The 17,854-nt window shown below is 38.7% G+C and overlaps 1 protein-coding gene across 2 annotated transcripts in view; it reads right to left on the reverse strand.

Annotated features, from left to right (window-relative positions):
* Positions 1-17,568, reverse strand: part of ARHGAP20 (Rho GTPase activating protein 20) — a 135,826-nt gene extending 118,258 nt beyond the window's left edge. The window contains exon 1 of one of the 2 annotated variants that reach the window (XM_033205822.1): positions 17,258-17,568. In XM_033205822.1, the coding sequence (XP_033061713.1) occupies positions 17,258-17,362 (105 nt within the window). In that variant the 5' untranslated portion in view covers positions 17,363-17,568. Of the gene's footprint in view, positions 1-16,795 lie in introns of both variants that reach the window. The other variant, XM_033205823.1, reaches the window with a different exon arrangement.
* Positions 17,569-17,854: the final 286 nt, after the last annotated feature.

The following is a 17,854-nucleotide window of genomic DNA, read 5'->3' on the forward strand; positions in this document are numbered from 1 at the left end:
TTTGCAGGGTTCTGTTTCATCTTCAGGCCTGGAATTGATTCCTACTCTCTATCCTGATTCCCTTTACAGGACCAATTTACTACTTTGAAGTGTGAAATGTACCCACACTTGTAAGCTTTACCTTTGTCCCTTACACGCTCTGTCTGCTTTGTCCTTGAGGATCTGCCATTCAGCAGTTTTACATCTGCTTTCTCTAACCTTCTGAAATCACTGTCAGCAGATCCAAGATGCTAAACTAGATCTTCATTAGTACATAGTTTCTAATTCTGAGCTTCTCGGCTTTCAGGTTTATGAAGAATTTGGAAAGGATTCAAAAGACAGTGTAAAATGATTTAAAATGTGAAGAAAAAGAACCTATGAAAAAAGATAAAATGATCTGAGAGTCTTCATTTAGAAACAGTAATAATCTCTCAAAATTAATGCAGAACTATAATATAGAGGAAAGTAAGCATCTTCCAAGGAAGATGAGGCAAAAAGAAATGGGGAGAAACATGGAATGAAAATCCAGGCTGACCTTGGGTAGTGGTTTGTTGAGAAATCTATAAAAGTTGTGAGCTAAATTTTGCATGCAACTTCAGGGGTTCAGAACTCCCATAAAATGGATTCCTTAGGGATTTATGAACCTCAAGTTAAGAAACTTTCTGATGTAACAAAATCTTCCCGAGAATGATAGCTGTTAAACATGAGAATGGATAATCAAAGAAGGGTGACAAATTTTCTTCTGAAAAGGTGCTTTTGAAATGGGTGTTTTTCATGTAAATCTATTGTAGAAGATCATTTGTATAACAGTGAATAGACTGTATTTTCTGAGTTTTAAAATTGTCAGATGTGTAAGGGGTCAAATGCTGAGTGTAGCCACCTCATCCAGCTTGATTTATATTGAAGAGAATGCAATCAAACTACCAGCAGGTAGTTTATTTTTATTTCAGGTTCCATTGTTCACACTCAGACTTACTCTATCATTAATGAGATGTGCAACCCAAGGCAATTCGGCCACTTCTCTGGGCCTCCATTTCCTTACCCACAAAATGAGACAGTTTGGACTACATAGTCACTTAGATCCCTTCTATTTCTGATAGTCCCACATTAAGTGTCCACCAAAGATTCACCATGGATATGCAAGAAAATAAACATTACATGAACCGTACATTTAGGATTCACAGGATTCATTCTAAATAAGTAATAAAAGTCTTACAAGCAGCCAATATAACCAGGGGATTAATAGATTTAGATATTAATTCATTCAAAATACAATGATCTCTTTCTTTTGCTCAAAAGTGTAACCAAACAAAGGGCCAGTAATAACTTCAAAATAAATTCACTGATCTCTTAAAGAATCTGTTCTCAGGCAATGAAAACTTAGATTTTCTTGTTTATAAAAACTATGTAAAATACATCAAAATAGAATGAAACTATTGATTCTTTTACAGATGTATAATAGTACAAACTTATCAGGACAGGTTTAGGTTATGCTTATCTTAGCACCAACAAATTTCACAGTTGTTCTGTGACAGGGATAACTACAATTCCTTGCCTCGCAGAAAACAAAGTAAACTACAAACAGTATACGGTATATATTTTCTGTTGTACTTGATGTTTATAACTAGATGACCTCATACATAGTGGACACCACTGTGAAACAGAATATATTTAAAAGGTAATGTTTTAAAGAAATGATAAGCTATACATTTAGGCAAAATACCCAATTAATTAATTGCATTAATCTTTTGGGAATGAGTTTAATATCGTACCACTTACCTAGTGTTAAGTATCCCCAAAAACTAAATAATAATTTTATGTGAGCTAAGAAACAAACAAATATGAAGTAGTATCTATCCACTCCTCTGCCCCCCCAAATGGGAAAAAGTGAGGAGGAGAATGGAAGAAGTTCTAAAATGGAATAAAGAGTGATTACATTTTAAAAACTGTTGTCTATTTACAAATGGCCCTTTATTAAGAAAGTATAACATGAATACTAGAGAGAAATTATTAGGTTGGTATACAAGTAATTGCTGTTTTTGCCATTACTTCCAATGGATCTTTGACCCTCTGCTGTCTCCTCTGCAGTTATATTCAGTATTGTAGGTCAAAAAGCCTATTATGCCTAAGAGTAAATGAATAAAGGTCATAACTGAATATGAGAACCAAATGTCAGTAATTTGTTTTTATCTTTTACATTTAAATAATAACACAAATCTGCAGCAACATTACCAACTAATCTGCAAGGTGCTTTCCACTTCAAGTCATTTTAAATACATGGATTAATTACGTATTCAACTCCCTGTGTTCCTTCATATATGATGCCTCAGTAGTAGCATTTCACATTACACTTAAGTTTCTGACCCTTTCTAGAAAGCAGGGGCTATGTCTTCTTCCCAAATTTTCTCCCTTCCTTCAACAATTATTTACTGAACTCTACTCTGTAGCAAGCATATTTTTGCATTCCCAAATCCTGGTATAAGGCCTGGCACAAACTATACACTCTATAAATGAGGGTTTTATGTGAATTATAAAACCCAATCATTCACCACATAAATACCGCCATCCCCAAATGCACACATATGAAAACAAACAAACCTTTAAGGGGCTCTGCTGGAATGGTGTCATTAAGAAAAATGTAAGCATTTGCTGTGGAACTAGACAGCAAGAGTATATCTGTGCACTGCAAACTACACCTTTTGAACACAGTGTTGACACTTATCACTTTGAACTACATAGTAAACATCTGCCTGACAATAAAGTTAATCATTTGTCAACAGAAAAAAATGATGCTAATTGGATATCCACATACAAAAGAATAAAGTTGGACCCCTACCTCAGACCGTATACAAAAATTAACTCAAAAACCTAAAAGTAACAGCTAAAAACTATACAAATCTTAGAAGGAAACACAGGCATAATCTTGTCATCTTGGATGAGGCAGTGGCTTCTTATTAACAGATATGACACCAAAAGTACAAGCAACAGAAGGAAAAAATAATGTCCATGCTTCAAAAGACACCATTAAGAAAGTGAAAAGACAACCCACAGAATGGGAAAGATTTTATTGCAAATCATATATCTGACAAGCGACTTGTATCTATTATAAATAAATATTAAAACTCAATAATAAAGGCAAATTGCCCAATTAAAAGTGGGCAAAGGATAGGAATACAGTCTTCCAAAGAAGATACACAAGTTGCCAATAAGGATATGAGAAAATGCTCAACATAATTAGCCATCAGGGAAATGCAAATCAAAATTACAATGAGATATCACATCACACACATTAGGATGACTATAATAAAAAAAGATAATTACAAGGGTTGGTGAGGATTGGAGACTGGACTCTTATACACTGCTGGTGGCAATGAAAACTGGTAAGACAGAAAACAGTTTGGCAGATCTTCAAATGGTTAAACATAGAGTTACCATATGATCCTGCAATTCTACTCCTAGGTACATACCCAAGAGAAATAAAAACATATGTCCTCAAAAAGACTTGCATAATTGCTTATAACAGCATAATTCATAGTAGTAAAAAAGTGGCAACATCACCAATGCCAATCAACTGATGAATGAATGGGTAAACAAAATGTGGTATATCTATACAGTGAAATATTACTTGGCAATAAAAAGAAATGAAATACTGATACATGCTACAACATGAGTGAACCTTGAAAACATTATACTAATTGAAAGAAACCATTACAAAAACCATATATGATTTCATTTATATAAAGTGCTCAGAATAAGCAAATCTATAGAGACTTAAAGATTTGTGCTTGCCTAGAGTTTGGGGAGACAGCAGAATTGGGGGATGATAGCTAAGGGGGTTCAGTATTTCTTTCTGAGGTAATGAAAATATTCTAAAATTTACTGTGGTGATGAATGTACCATTCTATGACTACACTAAAAGCCACTAAACATAACTTTAGGTGGGTGAATTGTACGGTATGCAAATTGATTTGGTTAATACCAAAGAAACCTAACTATCAAATTACTAAACCACTGGGCTCCAGTCCAGCAAACTGGTCCTTAGCCATAAGTTATAATTTTCTTCTTATCACAATCATTTGAACTATATGAAAATGGAAATTTTTTTTATCCAATATATTTTTTGTACAAAAAGTTTCAGTGGCTCTCCATTTGAGTTCTTCAGAGATCTGAGGAATTTGCCCATCTGCTTATTGTTTTAATCAAAATTTTTTAAAAACTCTAGATTCATGTGCATGTGTGTTACATCAGTATATTGTGTACTGGTGAGGACTGGGCTTCTAGCATACTCATTACCCAAATAGTGAACATTGTATCTGATGGGTAGTTTTTCAACTCTTGCCACCTTCCCACCCACCTCCCTTTTGGAGTCTCCAGTATTTATTATTTCCATCTTCATGTCCATTTATATCCATTGTTAGATTCTACTTATTAGTGAGAACATGTGGTATTTAAATTTCTGAGTTAGTTCATTTAGGATAATGGCCTCTAGGCTCCACCCATGTTGCTGCAAAGAAAATGATTTCATTCTTTTTTTGGCTGCATAGTATTCCATGGTGTATATGAATCACATTTTATTTATCCAGTTAACTGTTGATGGACACTTGGGTTGGCTCCACAACTTTGCTAATGTGAGTAGTGCTGTGATGAACATAGAAATGCAGGTGTATTTTTCTGTTTAGGTGTCTTTATAATGATTTCTTTTCCTTTGTGTAGATACCCAGTAGTGGGATTGCAGGATTGAATGATATTTCTATTTTTAGTTGTTTGAGAAATCTCCATATTGTTTTCCATAGATGTTGAACTAATTTACATTCCCATCAATATTGTATGTTTCCTTTTCTCCACATCCATGCCAACACTTTTTTTTTTTTGCTTTTTAATAATAGCAATTCTGATGGGTGTAAGATAATATCTCATTGTAGTTTTAATTAGTATTTCTCTGATTAGTGATTTTTGAGCATTTTTTCATGTGCTTTTTGCCACTTGCTTTTGTTCTTCTGAGAAATATCGGTTCATGTCCTTTGCCTAGTTTTTAATGGAGCTGTTTTTTTCTTGTCGAGTTCTTTCAGTTCCTTGTAAGTTCTACTTGTAAAGTTCTACTAGTCCTTTTGTCAGAGGCATAATTTGTGAATATTTTCTCCCATTCTGTAGGTTGTCTGTTTACTCTTTCTTTTGCTTTGCAGAGGCTGTTTAGTTTAATTAAATCCCATTTGTCTATTCTTATGTTGCATTTGCATTTGTCTAGTTTCATTCTTCTGCATGTGGCTAGCCAATTTTCCCAGCACAATTTATTGAATAGGATGTCCTTTCCCCATTGTTTATTTTTGTTGGCTTTGTTGAAGATCAGTTGGTTGTAGGTATATGGCTTTATTTCTGGGTTCTCTATTCTGCTCCATTGATCTACATGTCTATTTTTATACTAGGATCATGCTGTTTTAGTTGCCATAGCCTTGCAGTATAATTTGAAGTCAGGAACTATGATGTCTCTGGATTTTCTTTTTGCTTAGGATGGCTTTGGCTATTCGGGCTGTTTTTTTGGTTCCATATGAACTTTAGTATTTTTTTCCTAATTGTGTGAAAAATGAAATTAGTAATTTGATAGAGATTTCACTGACTCTGAGAATTGCCTTGAATAGTGCGGGCATTTTAATGATACTGATTCTTCCAGTCCGTGAGCATGGGATATTTTTCCATTTGTGTCATCTACGATTTCTTTCATCAGCCTATTTTATTAAGGGTTTTTATCAGGAAGGATGTTGGATTTTATTGAATGCCTTTTCTGCATCTATTAAGATGACTGTATGGTTTTTGTTTTCAGTTCCGTGTATGTGGTGAAACACATTTACTGATTTGTGGATGTTGAACCATCATTGCATCCCTGGGATGTAACTCACTTGATCATGATAAATTATCTTCTTCATCCAATAGCATTCGGTTTGCTAGTATTTTGTGGAGGATTTCTGCATCTGTGTTCATCAGAGACATGGCCTATAGTTTTCGTTTTCTGTTGTGTCCTCTCCCGATTTTGGTATCAGGGAGATACTGGTGTCATAGAATGAGTTAGGAAATAATCCCTCCTCATTGGTTTTTTAGAAGTTTCAGTAAGACTGAATGCCAGTTCTTTGTATGTTTGATAAAATTCAACTGTGAATCTGTAGGGTCCTGGGCTTTTGTTGTTGTTGGAAGATTTTTACTACTGATTCAATGTCATTACTCATTATTGGTCTGTTCAGGACTTCTATTTCTTGCTGGTTCAATCTTGTAGGGTTTTATATTTTCAGGAATTTATCCACCTCCTCTAGATTTTCTAGTTTATACACATAGAGATGTCCATAATAGTCTGTGATGATCTTTTGTATCTCTATGTTATCAATTGTAATGTCACCTTTATCATTTCTGGTTGTACTTATTTGAATTTTCTCAGTTAATTTAGCCAGCAGTCTGTCATTTTTGTTTATCCTTTCAAATAACCAACTTTTTGTTTCACTGATCCTTTATATCTTTTTTTTGTCTCAATCTCATTTACTTCTGCTTTAATCTTATTTATTTTTCTTATGCTAGCTTTGGGTTCCAATTGGTCTTATTTTTCCAGTTCCTTGAGGTGTGATATCAGGTTGTAAATTTAAGATCTTTCTATCTTTTTGGTGTAGACATTTAAAGTTATAAACTTTCCTCTTAGTTCTGCTTTTGCTCTATCCCTGAGGTTTTGATATGTTGTGTCTCTATTTTCATTTGTTTTGAACATTTTTTTGATTTCTTAATTTCACTGTTTACCCAAAGGTCACTCAGGAGCAAGGTGTTTAGTTTCCACGTAGTGTGTGTTTATAAGAGTTCCTCTTGGTCTTGATTTCTAATTTTACTCCACTGTGGTCTGAGAAGATACTTGATATGATTTTGATTTTTTTGAATTTATTGAGAGTTCTTCAATGGCCAAGCATATGGTCGATAATGGAAAATGCTCCATGTAGAGCTGAGAAGAATGTATATTCTGTGGTTGGCTAGAATGTTCTGTAAATGTTTGTTAAGTCCATTTGGTCTACAGTTCAGTTTAAGTCCAGAGTTTCTTGGTTGATTTTCTGCCTTCATGATTTGTCTAGTGATATTAGTGGGGTACTGAAGTACCTCACTATTATTGTATTACTATCAATGTTTTCTTAGGTGTAGTAGTATTTATTTTATGAATCTGGGTGTTGTGGTGTTAGCTGCATACATAGTTAAATCTTCTTGCATTGAACATTTAATCATTATATAATGCTCTTATTTGTCTTTTTTTCTATTGTTGGTTTAAAGTCTGTTTTATCTGATATGAGGATGGCTACTCCTTCTCACTTTTGTTTTCCATTTACATGACGTATCTATTCTTACTTCCTGTCTATTGTGATTTGCCACCAGTCCTCCCCTATTCCTCCGGTGTCCTCCTTAGGGTTTTCACATAGCAAATTCTCAATAGTTGTGTATTGAGTGAATGAATTAACATATCCAAAATCTGAGATTTTAAGGTGGTAATACAAGTGTGCCTATGTAGAAAAAATGAAGTTGTAAATAGGTAACTGAAGAAAAAAAGTTTTGTTGTTTTATTTTCAACAATGCAGAAAACACTTTTTATATAAAAACCTGTATGCAGACTCTCACTGGAATTTTAACTTCATGACAGCCAAGAGATATAGTACTATTTTTGGAACCTCTAAATCACTCTGAATCTGCTCATTATTAGTTCTCACAGAGATTAAAGGAAAACAAAGCATATCAAAAGGAAGGAACAGGATGAAAGATTAAAGTTGGAGGTGAACTGCAATTTTTCATGCTTTGTTTTGTTCCAGTCACTTTATGAGGAAAAAAAATCAAGCATTTCAGTTGAATTATGGATGGTGAAGTCACTTTCAAGCATTTAAAATAAGCATAGTATTAAAATAAAGACACTGGGAAAGCTTTTATAGAACTCCAAATTTTCAAGGCTAGAAAAAATAAGTAATCAAATTTACAAATTAGCTTATCCAAACTTGACTATTAATTCTTTTGTGGCTAGTCTGTGCAATTTGGTAAGCATTAAAATATTTCTTGTCTTCCCTACATGCCTGTAGCATTAACTTGTGGAGACATATCCAAGCCACTGAACAATTATACTTCAACAACACTGGCACCATAAGGGAAAAAGAGAATTACTTTTAACCTTGCGCCTTGCTTCTGGGTCCTACTATCACAACAAGGTTTTGACCACTAGGTAAGCTGAAGCTTTCTGCTATTGTCCATTTGGTCTGTGATAAATACAATCTTCTATTTACCTCTAAATCATCCCAATCAGAACCAGTTTAAACATTTAGCTAAAATAAGTATAATCGCAGTGCAGACTACTGTAAATGAATATACGTTCCTTGCTGAAGAAAGAAATGATTTTCCTTTTCAGCTCTTTCCTCTTTCTGAAGGGCTATTACCACGTTGAAATACAACAATAAATATGATAATCTATGTAATGCAGAAGAATGGGCACTAGGCTAGGAGACACTGGACCTTAATTCTGGACCCTAGTGCTACCACTTAATTTCTCAGATTTTCTCTAAAATGGACATAATACCTGCCCTACTCACTATATAGATATATTCATTCATATATATGAATGAAAGTCCTCTGAAATGAAAGGCACTGTGATAATGTAACATATAGACAGTAAATTTTAAAGTGCTTTAGTGCTGTACATAAATAAATATAAGGATATTAGAATTTCCCTTATACATTATTCTTTGTTTCCTTGCCTCCATCCTCACACATGCAGGATTCATGGAGCATCACCATGGGCCTTCACGCTGGCTAGATTTTTTTTCTTTGGCAGAGCTGCAAGTTTCAACCATTGGTCATGATAATCTTTAAGTAACACCCTGGAGTAGGTAGAGTCAATCACCAATGTTCTCTGCCTAATAGTTTCTTACAGGGCAGGAACCTGCCTGTAAAAAATAGTTTCTTCCTACATTTTTCACATAATGGTCCATACGAAATGATATTTGTACAACCATAACACTCTATGATAAACAAAGGGACACCCTGGCTCCCCAGTATCCATCCACTCACCTGAAGGCCAAGGGGCTAATTGTCAGACACATTTGCAACAGTTGGGAAGCTTTGCCTTATGGTAGCCCCTCATTGTTTTCAACGCAAAGGGGAAAAGTACTGTGATCAAATCCTAAAACCATAATGGTAAAAAACTAACGGACTATATCAAAATGAGAGAAAAAAAAGCAGAGCCAGGTCTATCTAGATTCAGACATAGTGTTACCCGGTGATGGCTATTGTTAAAGCTGAGGTTCAAAAGAGTGAATGTAGGGGCAGGAGAGGAAATAAAAACACACTCTCCTAGGTGTAAATTAGGACTCAGGTAAATAAGGAAAGCAAAAGGCCACAGAGCAGCTGTGTTTTCCAGATCTTTGATATGTGAGCTGATGTGGGCACACATACGTTCCATTTTCAGAGTCCACACACAAGTGATCAGACATCCAAAAACAAGTTTTACATTTCAGTTGTGTCATGTGACAGGTGTCTGTCAAAATTAGGTCAAGGCTGCTCTCAGCACACCACTGACCTACAGTGCTGATGAGGCTATTTCTGCTGTCAGTTAGATGTTTCTAACATAAACTTGTCCTAGATAAAGAAAATAAGACTGAAACAAAATATAAAATAAACTGGGCTGTATTGCCTGCAAGCCCCATTATTGATGGTTGACCAAAGGCAATCATCTCTGCTCCCTTTCCAGCCTCCTACATTGTGGCAAAGTCTCCTGCAAGTAAACAAAAGCTACAGATCAACCTTATCCTAGTTTGCTTCAGAAAACTGTTGTAGTTGCCACTACCAAATTGAGCATTCTCTCTGCAGGCTTTCTGCACACATCAGGACCTCTAGAATCCCTGTGATCCTAAACACTTGAAGTACCAACAAAACAGGGGAGCAAACTTTTCCTTCACTTAAAGTTCACTTTAAAGGTTTATACTAAATGCTCTGAAGACATGAGGGGTATGAGTAATCAAACTCCATTGAATCATAAAAATATATATTTCCTCAAAGCATTGTGCATATTATGAGTATATAAGTGTTATGTACACACATATAACTTTGATATTATATACCTATTTTTGTGACACTTTATAATGTATTTCAGCGGCAATTTAAGTTGAAATCTAGTATATTTTCAGCTACAGATATCTTCTAGGAAGGCAAGTTTTACAATTACGTATTTTTGTTAAGTTGTATGTAGTCCCATAAGGTATAACACGACTTTACTTTGAAAAGGATAGCCACCAAGTCCTGGATGGAAAGCTAAGAACTGTGAAAGAATTCAGACATCTAAGTTATTGACTGGAGAGCATTTCATTCTTGTAGTTACCATCAGTTTTCTCAGTTCTCTCCCATCTACTGAACATGTTCCACCTTTTGTCCTGCAGCCCTTTTGCCAAATCATAACCCGGGAGAATGCTGAAGGCACAGAGGGTGATAAATCGCTTCATGACAATCTTCACTTTAGAACTAAAAGCAACAACTGCGCTAACTATTTAGGTATCTACGACTTGTGAACTTTCAGTCTACGAATTCCAACTGCCTATTTTAACTTAGGGGACTCAATCTTCAAAATTAATAATTACTTTTTACACATATATAAAAAGATTATCCTTTACTTTTATTTTATACAACTACAATTTAGTCTATAAACTTTAGAGTCACAAAAACTAATTTTTCTTCTGTTATGGTAAAATGCACTATTGTATTCACATTTTAAGTGAGAATAACTATGGACACAAAGTTTTTCCCTCCAGACTCAGTGGAGCAGTGATATAAAAGTTTACTGAGTTGAGAGAGTTTCAACTGGGTTTCCACATGATTTTCCACAGTGGAATCATCTGAGGCTTAGGATTCAGTGCACCCACACGTAACTTTGAAATAGACTCTTCTGAGTTTTGCTGGAGAATATGGCAATCTTTCCAACAGCAAGCAAGGCTGAGGTACCAGCATAGAGATCAGGCCGGCTAAGAGCTCTTGAAATACATCTGCCTTATACAAAACATCTGAAAATGTTAGACACCGAAGCATAAAAATCACCAAAGTAATTAGACCAGTGATTGTGTCATTGATTGTCATGATAAGTCAATGTTTACCTAATATTTACCTAATGGTAGCAGTGAACATAACATTCAATGGTAGACAGAGAGGGTAGAAATGCCACTCTTCAAAGAATGTATACTCTTTTTGTTTCCATTGAGAAAAGGTCCTCAATTGTACTTTTCTTAGCTGGCTATATATAATTCAAACCTACTCTCCCCTGTATCCTATGTTACAAACAATAACAAATGCAGCAATAGTCTCGTTGAAAAGAGAAATGGAGTTGGAAGAACTGGGTTCAACTTCCAGTTTTGCCACTTACTGCACTGTAGCATTGACATGCTTCATTCAGTTCCTTCTTTAGGAAAAAATTAATACCTACCTCATATAATTGATGTGTTTTAAATATAGTTAAGCATTCACTTAAAGAGATTTTAAAATTTTCTTTATTCTTCCACAAGTTATAGTCGACCTTTATATTTTTATTCAAGTTTCTGCCTCATGGTATTTTATATCCATGGCTTCCAATGACGACTGCTTTAAAGGATGGTATACATTCATATGCATGTACATGTTCTGATGTTACATTTTTAAACTCAAACTCCTGTTGTTGCTTTACACCTACGCTCACATGGCAAGATACACTAATAACTCCTGCACTTTGGAATGTGTTTTCATTTACCTTTCACGACCCATAAAAACCAGCCTTGTGAGATGTGCAGGATTGGGGTTATTACTCCATTTTACATACAAAGAAACAAAGCCCAATTGGAAGTTCAGAGGTCACATGAGGGATAACAGAGGCCATTCCTGATTAATCTAATTTTATTTTTATAATTCTAGGATCCTCCCTGCCAAAACAATCTCACATATCTGATTTTATGCAACTCATTTTGTGAGTAACACCAGATAAGAAGTGAGTAGGATACTAGTTTAACTATGGGCATAATATTTTTCTCAGTATTGAAGAGTAAAACTAAAGCTTACTCACTAAGACGTTTAATTCGAGCCCCAGTATAAGACACACACATGGTTCAAGTTCGCCCTTGGGGGTGTTCTACCATGAAGTATTATAAACAGATTTGGACGCAGAGAATTAGAAAGAAAAGGCAGAATGAAGTTTACAACAGCAGCTGCTACATTTAAAAATGTTAGAGCTATTTTAAAATTATTTTCCCTTGTCTGGCTTTCTGGGCCTATAAGTTTCTTTTCCCTATTCCAACACTCATCCTATTTAAAGATTTTTCAATTAGTATATGAAACCAAAAAGTCAGAGTATTTGAGTCTGATACAAATCATTCCTAACTAAAATGATTCTAATATGTGCTTCCACTTCATTAAAACTATTCTGTGAAAATGTGGATATCCTCAAGGATGTATGATTCCAGAATAAAGTATTATCTATGCTTTATCTATATGCTATTATATTTTAGAATCCAATTTTTAGGAATTACTGTACAAATTTATTGTATATTATTTGGAAGTGCCTCAGTGATAGAAAAATCTTTGTCTTCTGAGAGTGGATTTGATTTTTGGAAACAATGGAATCTTCTGAGTAGTGAGTAAAAGTGAATGATCTAGCTAGGCAATTCTGCTTGAGATTAAAATAATAAGTGTCGCTATAAAATAAAGAGACTGACTTCATTTATAGCATCTATATATTAGCTCCTCAAACACATCTACCTCAGGACCTTTGAACTTAATGCTCCCACTTCTTTTTATAGCATGGTCTTTTTAAGTCATACGAGAGTTAAGGGACACCTAAAAAAGGCCTTCCCTGAACTCCCTAATGCAGAATGATCTAGCTCAACAACCACATTTGTCTAATTCAGGGTTATGTTTGTTCCTTCAATAACAGTTATCACCATTTATTAATTTTTTTGTCTCTTCCTCTGACCGGTGCTGTCCAATACAGTAGCCACTAGACACATGTGGCTCTTCAGATTTAAATTCAAGTTGATCATAATTAAGAAGCTTACAGAAAAAAAAAAATGACAAATTGTATTTCACCAAAAATAAGAACTTCTGTTCTTTAGAAAGAGACTCTTAAGAAAGTAAAAAGACAAGTCACAGACTGGGAGAAAACACAATTAAAATTGGGCAAAATATTTGAATACTTCACCAAAGATAACATATGGATGACAAATAAGCACATGAAAAGATGCTCAACATCACTGGTCATTGAGGAAATGCAAATCAAAACCATTAGACAGCATTTTACATCCACTAGGATGACTGTAATAACAAAAGCCAGATAATAATAAGTGTTGGTGAAAATTTGGAGAAGTTGGACTCATATGCACTGCCAGGGGGAATATAAAACCACTTTGGAAAAAACAATTGGACAGATTCTTAAAAATGTTAAATATCTACCTAAAATGTTATATATATATATATACACACACATATATATACACACACACACACACATATATACACATATATATATGCTTAAAATGTTAAATACGACCCAGCTAGTCCACAACTAAGTATTTAACCCCCCAAAATGAAGTCCATGCAAAGACTTGTACATGAATGTTCACAGCAATTTTATTTGTAATAGCCTAAAACTGGAAATAATCCAAATGCCCATCAACAGATGAATGGATAAATTGTGGTCTATTCACATGATGGAATACTGCTCAGCAACAAAATGAACTATTGATACATGCAAAACCATGGATAAACCTCAAAGTAACTGTACCGAATGAAACAAGGCAGACAGAAAAATAACATAAAGTATGATTATATTTACAAACAATCTTTGGAAATGTGAATTAACCTACAGTGACAGAAAACAGACTAGTGGTTGCCTGGGAATGGGGAGGGGATTAAGGAATTAGAAAGAGACATAAGGAAACATTGGGGGATGATGAATATGTTCCTTAGCTAAACTGTGGAGATGGTTTCACTAGCGTATATACATGTCAAAACTATTAAATGTATATACTTTAAATATGTGCAGTTTATTCTATATCAATTATACTTCAGTGAAGCTGTTAAAAAATTTTTAGTTTCTCAGTCGTGCCAGCCACATTTCAAGAGCTCAATAGCTACATGTAGCTAGTGGCTACTGAACTGGACACTGTAGATAAAGGAGTTCTATCATTACACAATGTACTACTCAGTGGCACTACTCTGCCCTAGTCAGGAAGAGGAAACTACACCACAGAGACTCCCACTTGTTTCTCCAAACTAAGTTTTATTACAACGCAGCTATGCCCATTCATTTCTACGTGGTCTATGGCTGCTTTAGCACTATAATGGCAGAACTGAGGAGCCTGTAACAGAGGGCCTACAAACCTTAAATATTTAGTATCTGGTCCTTTAAATAAAGGTTTGCTGACCCTGCTCTGAGCCATAAATTCTGAGGCCAGGGGCCACATCTGTCCTGTTCACTGCTGTACAAAACCCAACTAATATTTATGGAAAATCTAATATACAGCAGACACTATTCTAGGCACTGGAGAGACAGCCTTAAGCAATACAGATAAGGTCCCTATTATCATGGTTTTCACAATCTGGTGAGGGATGTGGGTAACAGATGACAAGCAAGTAAATAAGAAAATATCGGGCAAGGATGAATGCTAAGATGATAATAAAGCAGAAGGTATAGAGAATGACTGAGGAGCAACTTCCACTTAGGTAGTCAATGGCTGGCCTCTGCTACCACCTATGATCTGACAACAATATGAAAGTCAAGACTGCAAAGACCTGGGGCTGAAGCACAGAGAAACACCATCAAGGCCTCAAAATAAGAATGAATTTGATGACTTGAAACATGAAGAGGAAGAAGGCCCGTGTGGCTGGAGAATACACAAACAAGGGGGGACGTGTAGATGAGGTGGGAGAAGTAGACGGGGCCAAGAAAAAGGGGTCTGAATTTTATTACAAATGGATGAAAAGTCACTGCAGGATTTTAAGCATGTGAGCAACATGATTAATTTACATTATAAAAGATTATTCTGGTGCTAAGTGGTGACTGGATCAAAAAAGGGCAAGAAAGGTGTTCGGCAACTTAAGACATTTCTGCAAAGGTACAAGTGAGAGATGGCGGCTTGGCTTGGACTACACTGGCAACAGTGGAGATGAACTGGAGAAATTCAATACACATTCGGCTGGACAGTAGCTTCCCTGATGGATTGGTTGGTGCAGAGAGAGGAAACGAGTTGAAAATGAATCCTAGACTTTTGGCTTGAACAACTGGGACACAAAGGTATGAATTACAGATATAAGGATACTGCAAACAGTAAGTGCTAACATTTATTGTCTATTATATGTCATTATTCACTGAATTTCACATTTACTTTTCCCAACGACGTTGGAAAGGTAGGTACTGGTTTGTTAATGTGTGAAGCTGTTGTTTCATAACAAATGACAGCATCTTAAGGATAGTGACTACGATGAATAAAAAGAGCGTGAGAAAAGAGTGAAGCAACCCTGCATTTATTGGACAAGCATTACTTGATAAATGATAATGAAGTTCCTCTCTAACGCTTCCTCCCTTTGGCAGTGTTACCCTTAGCTAAAAAAAAAAGAAAAGAAAAAGGAAACTTGAGAAAAATAAATCTTTGATTTTCTTCCAATTCCTTACGTTTACAAAAAGAAAATGTTTTAAGTTTTAAAATTTATGTCCGTAAAGGTAGGGCTAGCCTGATAAATTTACGTTTTATGTGGGAAGACTTGACTACACACACACTCCCTCCAGCTCTGAAGGCGAAAAGCGACAAGGACAAACCGCAGCCTCAATACATCAAAGGCTAAGCCGGCACTACAGCCCATACATCATCAAGTTCACGGACACCCCTCGATGGCTCTGTGACACGGTCAAGGTCCTTGGGAACTCCCACACATTTCTATACTCGGCACACCGATCACCTCTCTTCCACTGACCTCTAGCCAACCTAAGATCCTGGTGGGAAGATTTATGAAAGGCGGTAAAATAAGACAAGCAGGGAACCTGCGTAACCCCTTTAAGTCTCTAATGAAACAAATGCAATCCCTTAAGATATTTCTTAAGGAAAACCTAGAAGATGCCTCTAATCGCCACTTGTTTCCAGAAAAGCTGGAAGTGCACCACTAAGACAAGGAAAAAAATGGCCAAATATCAGAATGTCTTATACTGCGGGCGGGGGTGGGGAGGCGGGGGATAGGCAGACAGGGCTAGAAACACCCAAATCAATTCATCAGGGAGCGGAACGGCCGAGGCTGGCAGCCCGCGGCCCACGTGCACTTGCTAAGGGAACCGTTCCAACGAAACCTGACCCGGATCGGAATCCTCCCGCAGCACCGCGGCTGTGTTTATTGGAATGGAACGCTACAAGTTGTCACCTGCATCCATCTCTCAGCTTTGACAGGGAACACGCGCTGCCCCCACGCCCACACCGACACCTGGACCCCTCTCCAGCCCGGCCAGAGTCCCAGGGGCCAGGGGACCAGCGCAGGCAGAAGGTCCCCCGCCTCAGCCCTCAGGACCCCCAACCACAGCCCACCCGCCCCCACCCTGCCCGGTTCTAGGCCCAGCCAAACCTACATGTCATCGTAGAGTCGACCGTTAGCATCCACAGTCTCCCCTCCAACAGTGACCCCCACCCCGGAGACCTGGAATCATCCAGGATCCTACTGTGGGGGGCAGTACCCCCCTATCTCTGCCCCCCAAAAACTGCCATGGAGCAGCCGCGCCTCGGGGGGCAGGTGAGGGGGCCGACCTCACTAGCGCCGCAGCCCCGCCGCCTACCTTCTTCAGCGCCGGCTGCCGCTCCCGGGCAGACATCGCCGGCCCTGACTTCGGGGCTGACCCCGCCAAAGGGCAGTGCTCGCCCAGGCCACTTCGGGGGACCCAGGGACACGGCGAGGGGTCGGGGAAAGGCGATCGCCCACTCCAGCCCGCGCGCCTCGACTGAGGGAGGAGCTGGGCTGCCGATCCGGCGGCGGATGGAGACGGGAGGGAGGCTGCGGGGTCGCTTGGGGAGAGATTAAGGCTCTAGAAACGGAGAAGCGGGAGCTCCGCGGGAGGTGGCGGCGCTGCCTGCCGTCAAGGGCGGGAAGTGTCCTGGGACTCCCGTTAGAGGCCGCGAGCCTCGAGCGTCAAATCCTCTCGGCGTCCGCCTAGCGCGCTACTGTGGCGGGCGCGGAAGGCGCGCGCCGGGAGTGGGGGCTGCGGCGGCGGAGGGCACGGGCCCCGGCTCAGCGTCCTCACCTTCTTGGTGCCGCTGCCTCCCGCGAGCCGAGACACTCCTGTCAGGGAAGAGGAGCGCCCCGGCTGTCCCCCTAGAGTCTCCTGCTGGGGGGACATCGCTTCCATGAAGAAAATCTTCAAACAAATCCCAGCGCAGGAGGAGGCTACACGATCATGTCCGCGGGCGGGCGGCCGCAGGGGCGAGGACGCGAGGGCCGAGGCGCGGCTGCCGTGCTCAGGCGGGGAGCCGAGCTGCGGGTGCCGGCCGCGCGCCTCCCGTCGGGGCCATGTACCTCCGCCTGCGCTCGGCACCGCGGGCTGGAGGTTAGTGCAGCGTCGACAGCCAGTCAGCGCCGCGGCCCGCCCCGCCTGGGGCCCGCCCCCTCCGCTCTGGGCGCCCAGCGCCGGGGCCCGCCCCCGCAACCCGCCTCAGCCCTCCTCCAGCCTGGGCCCCCGTCGCCTCGTCCCAGCCTGCGGCGCGCCTGGCGGGCGTTTCTCTATATATGTTCGCGCACCGACCGCCGGCTGATCTTCTCGGTCTGTGACTCCGCGTGGGTGCAGCCCGCAGGAGCTCACCGGCCTGTGTCACGCACCGGGGCCTCCAGTGCACGGACACGC

The sequence above is a fragment of the Trachypithecus francoisi genome, unplaced genomic scaffold (genome assembly GCF_009764315.1).
Source record: "Trachypithecus francoisi isolate TF-2019V2 unplaced genomic scaffold, Tfra_2.0 Lachesis_group8, whole genome shotgun sequence".
In the NCBI taxonomy this organism is placed as follows: domain Eukaryota; kingdom Metazoa; phylum Chordata; class Mammalia; order Primates; family Cercopithecidae; genus Trachypithecus; species Trachypithecus francoisi.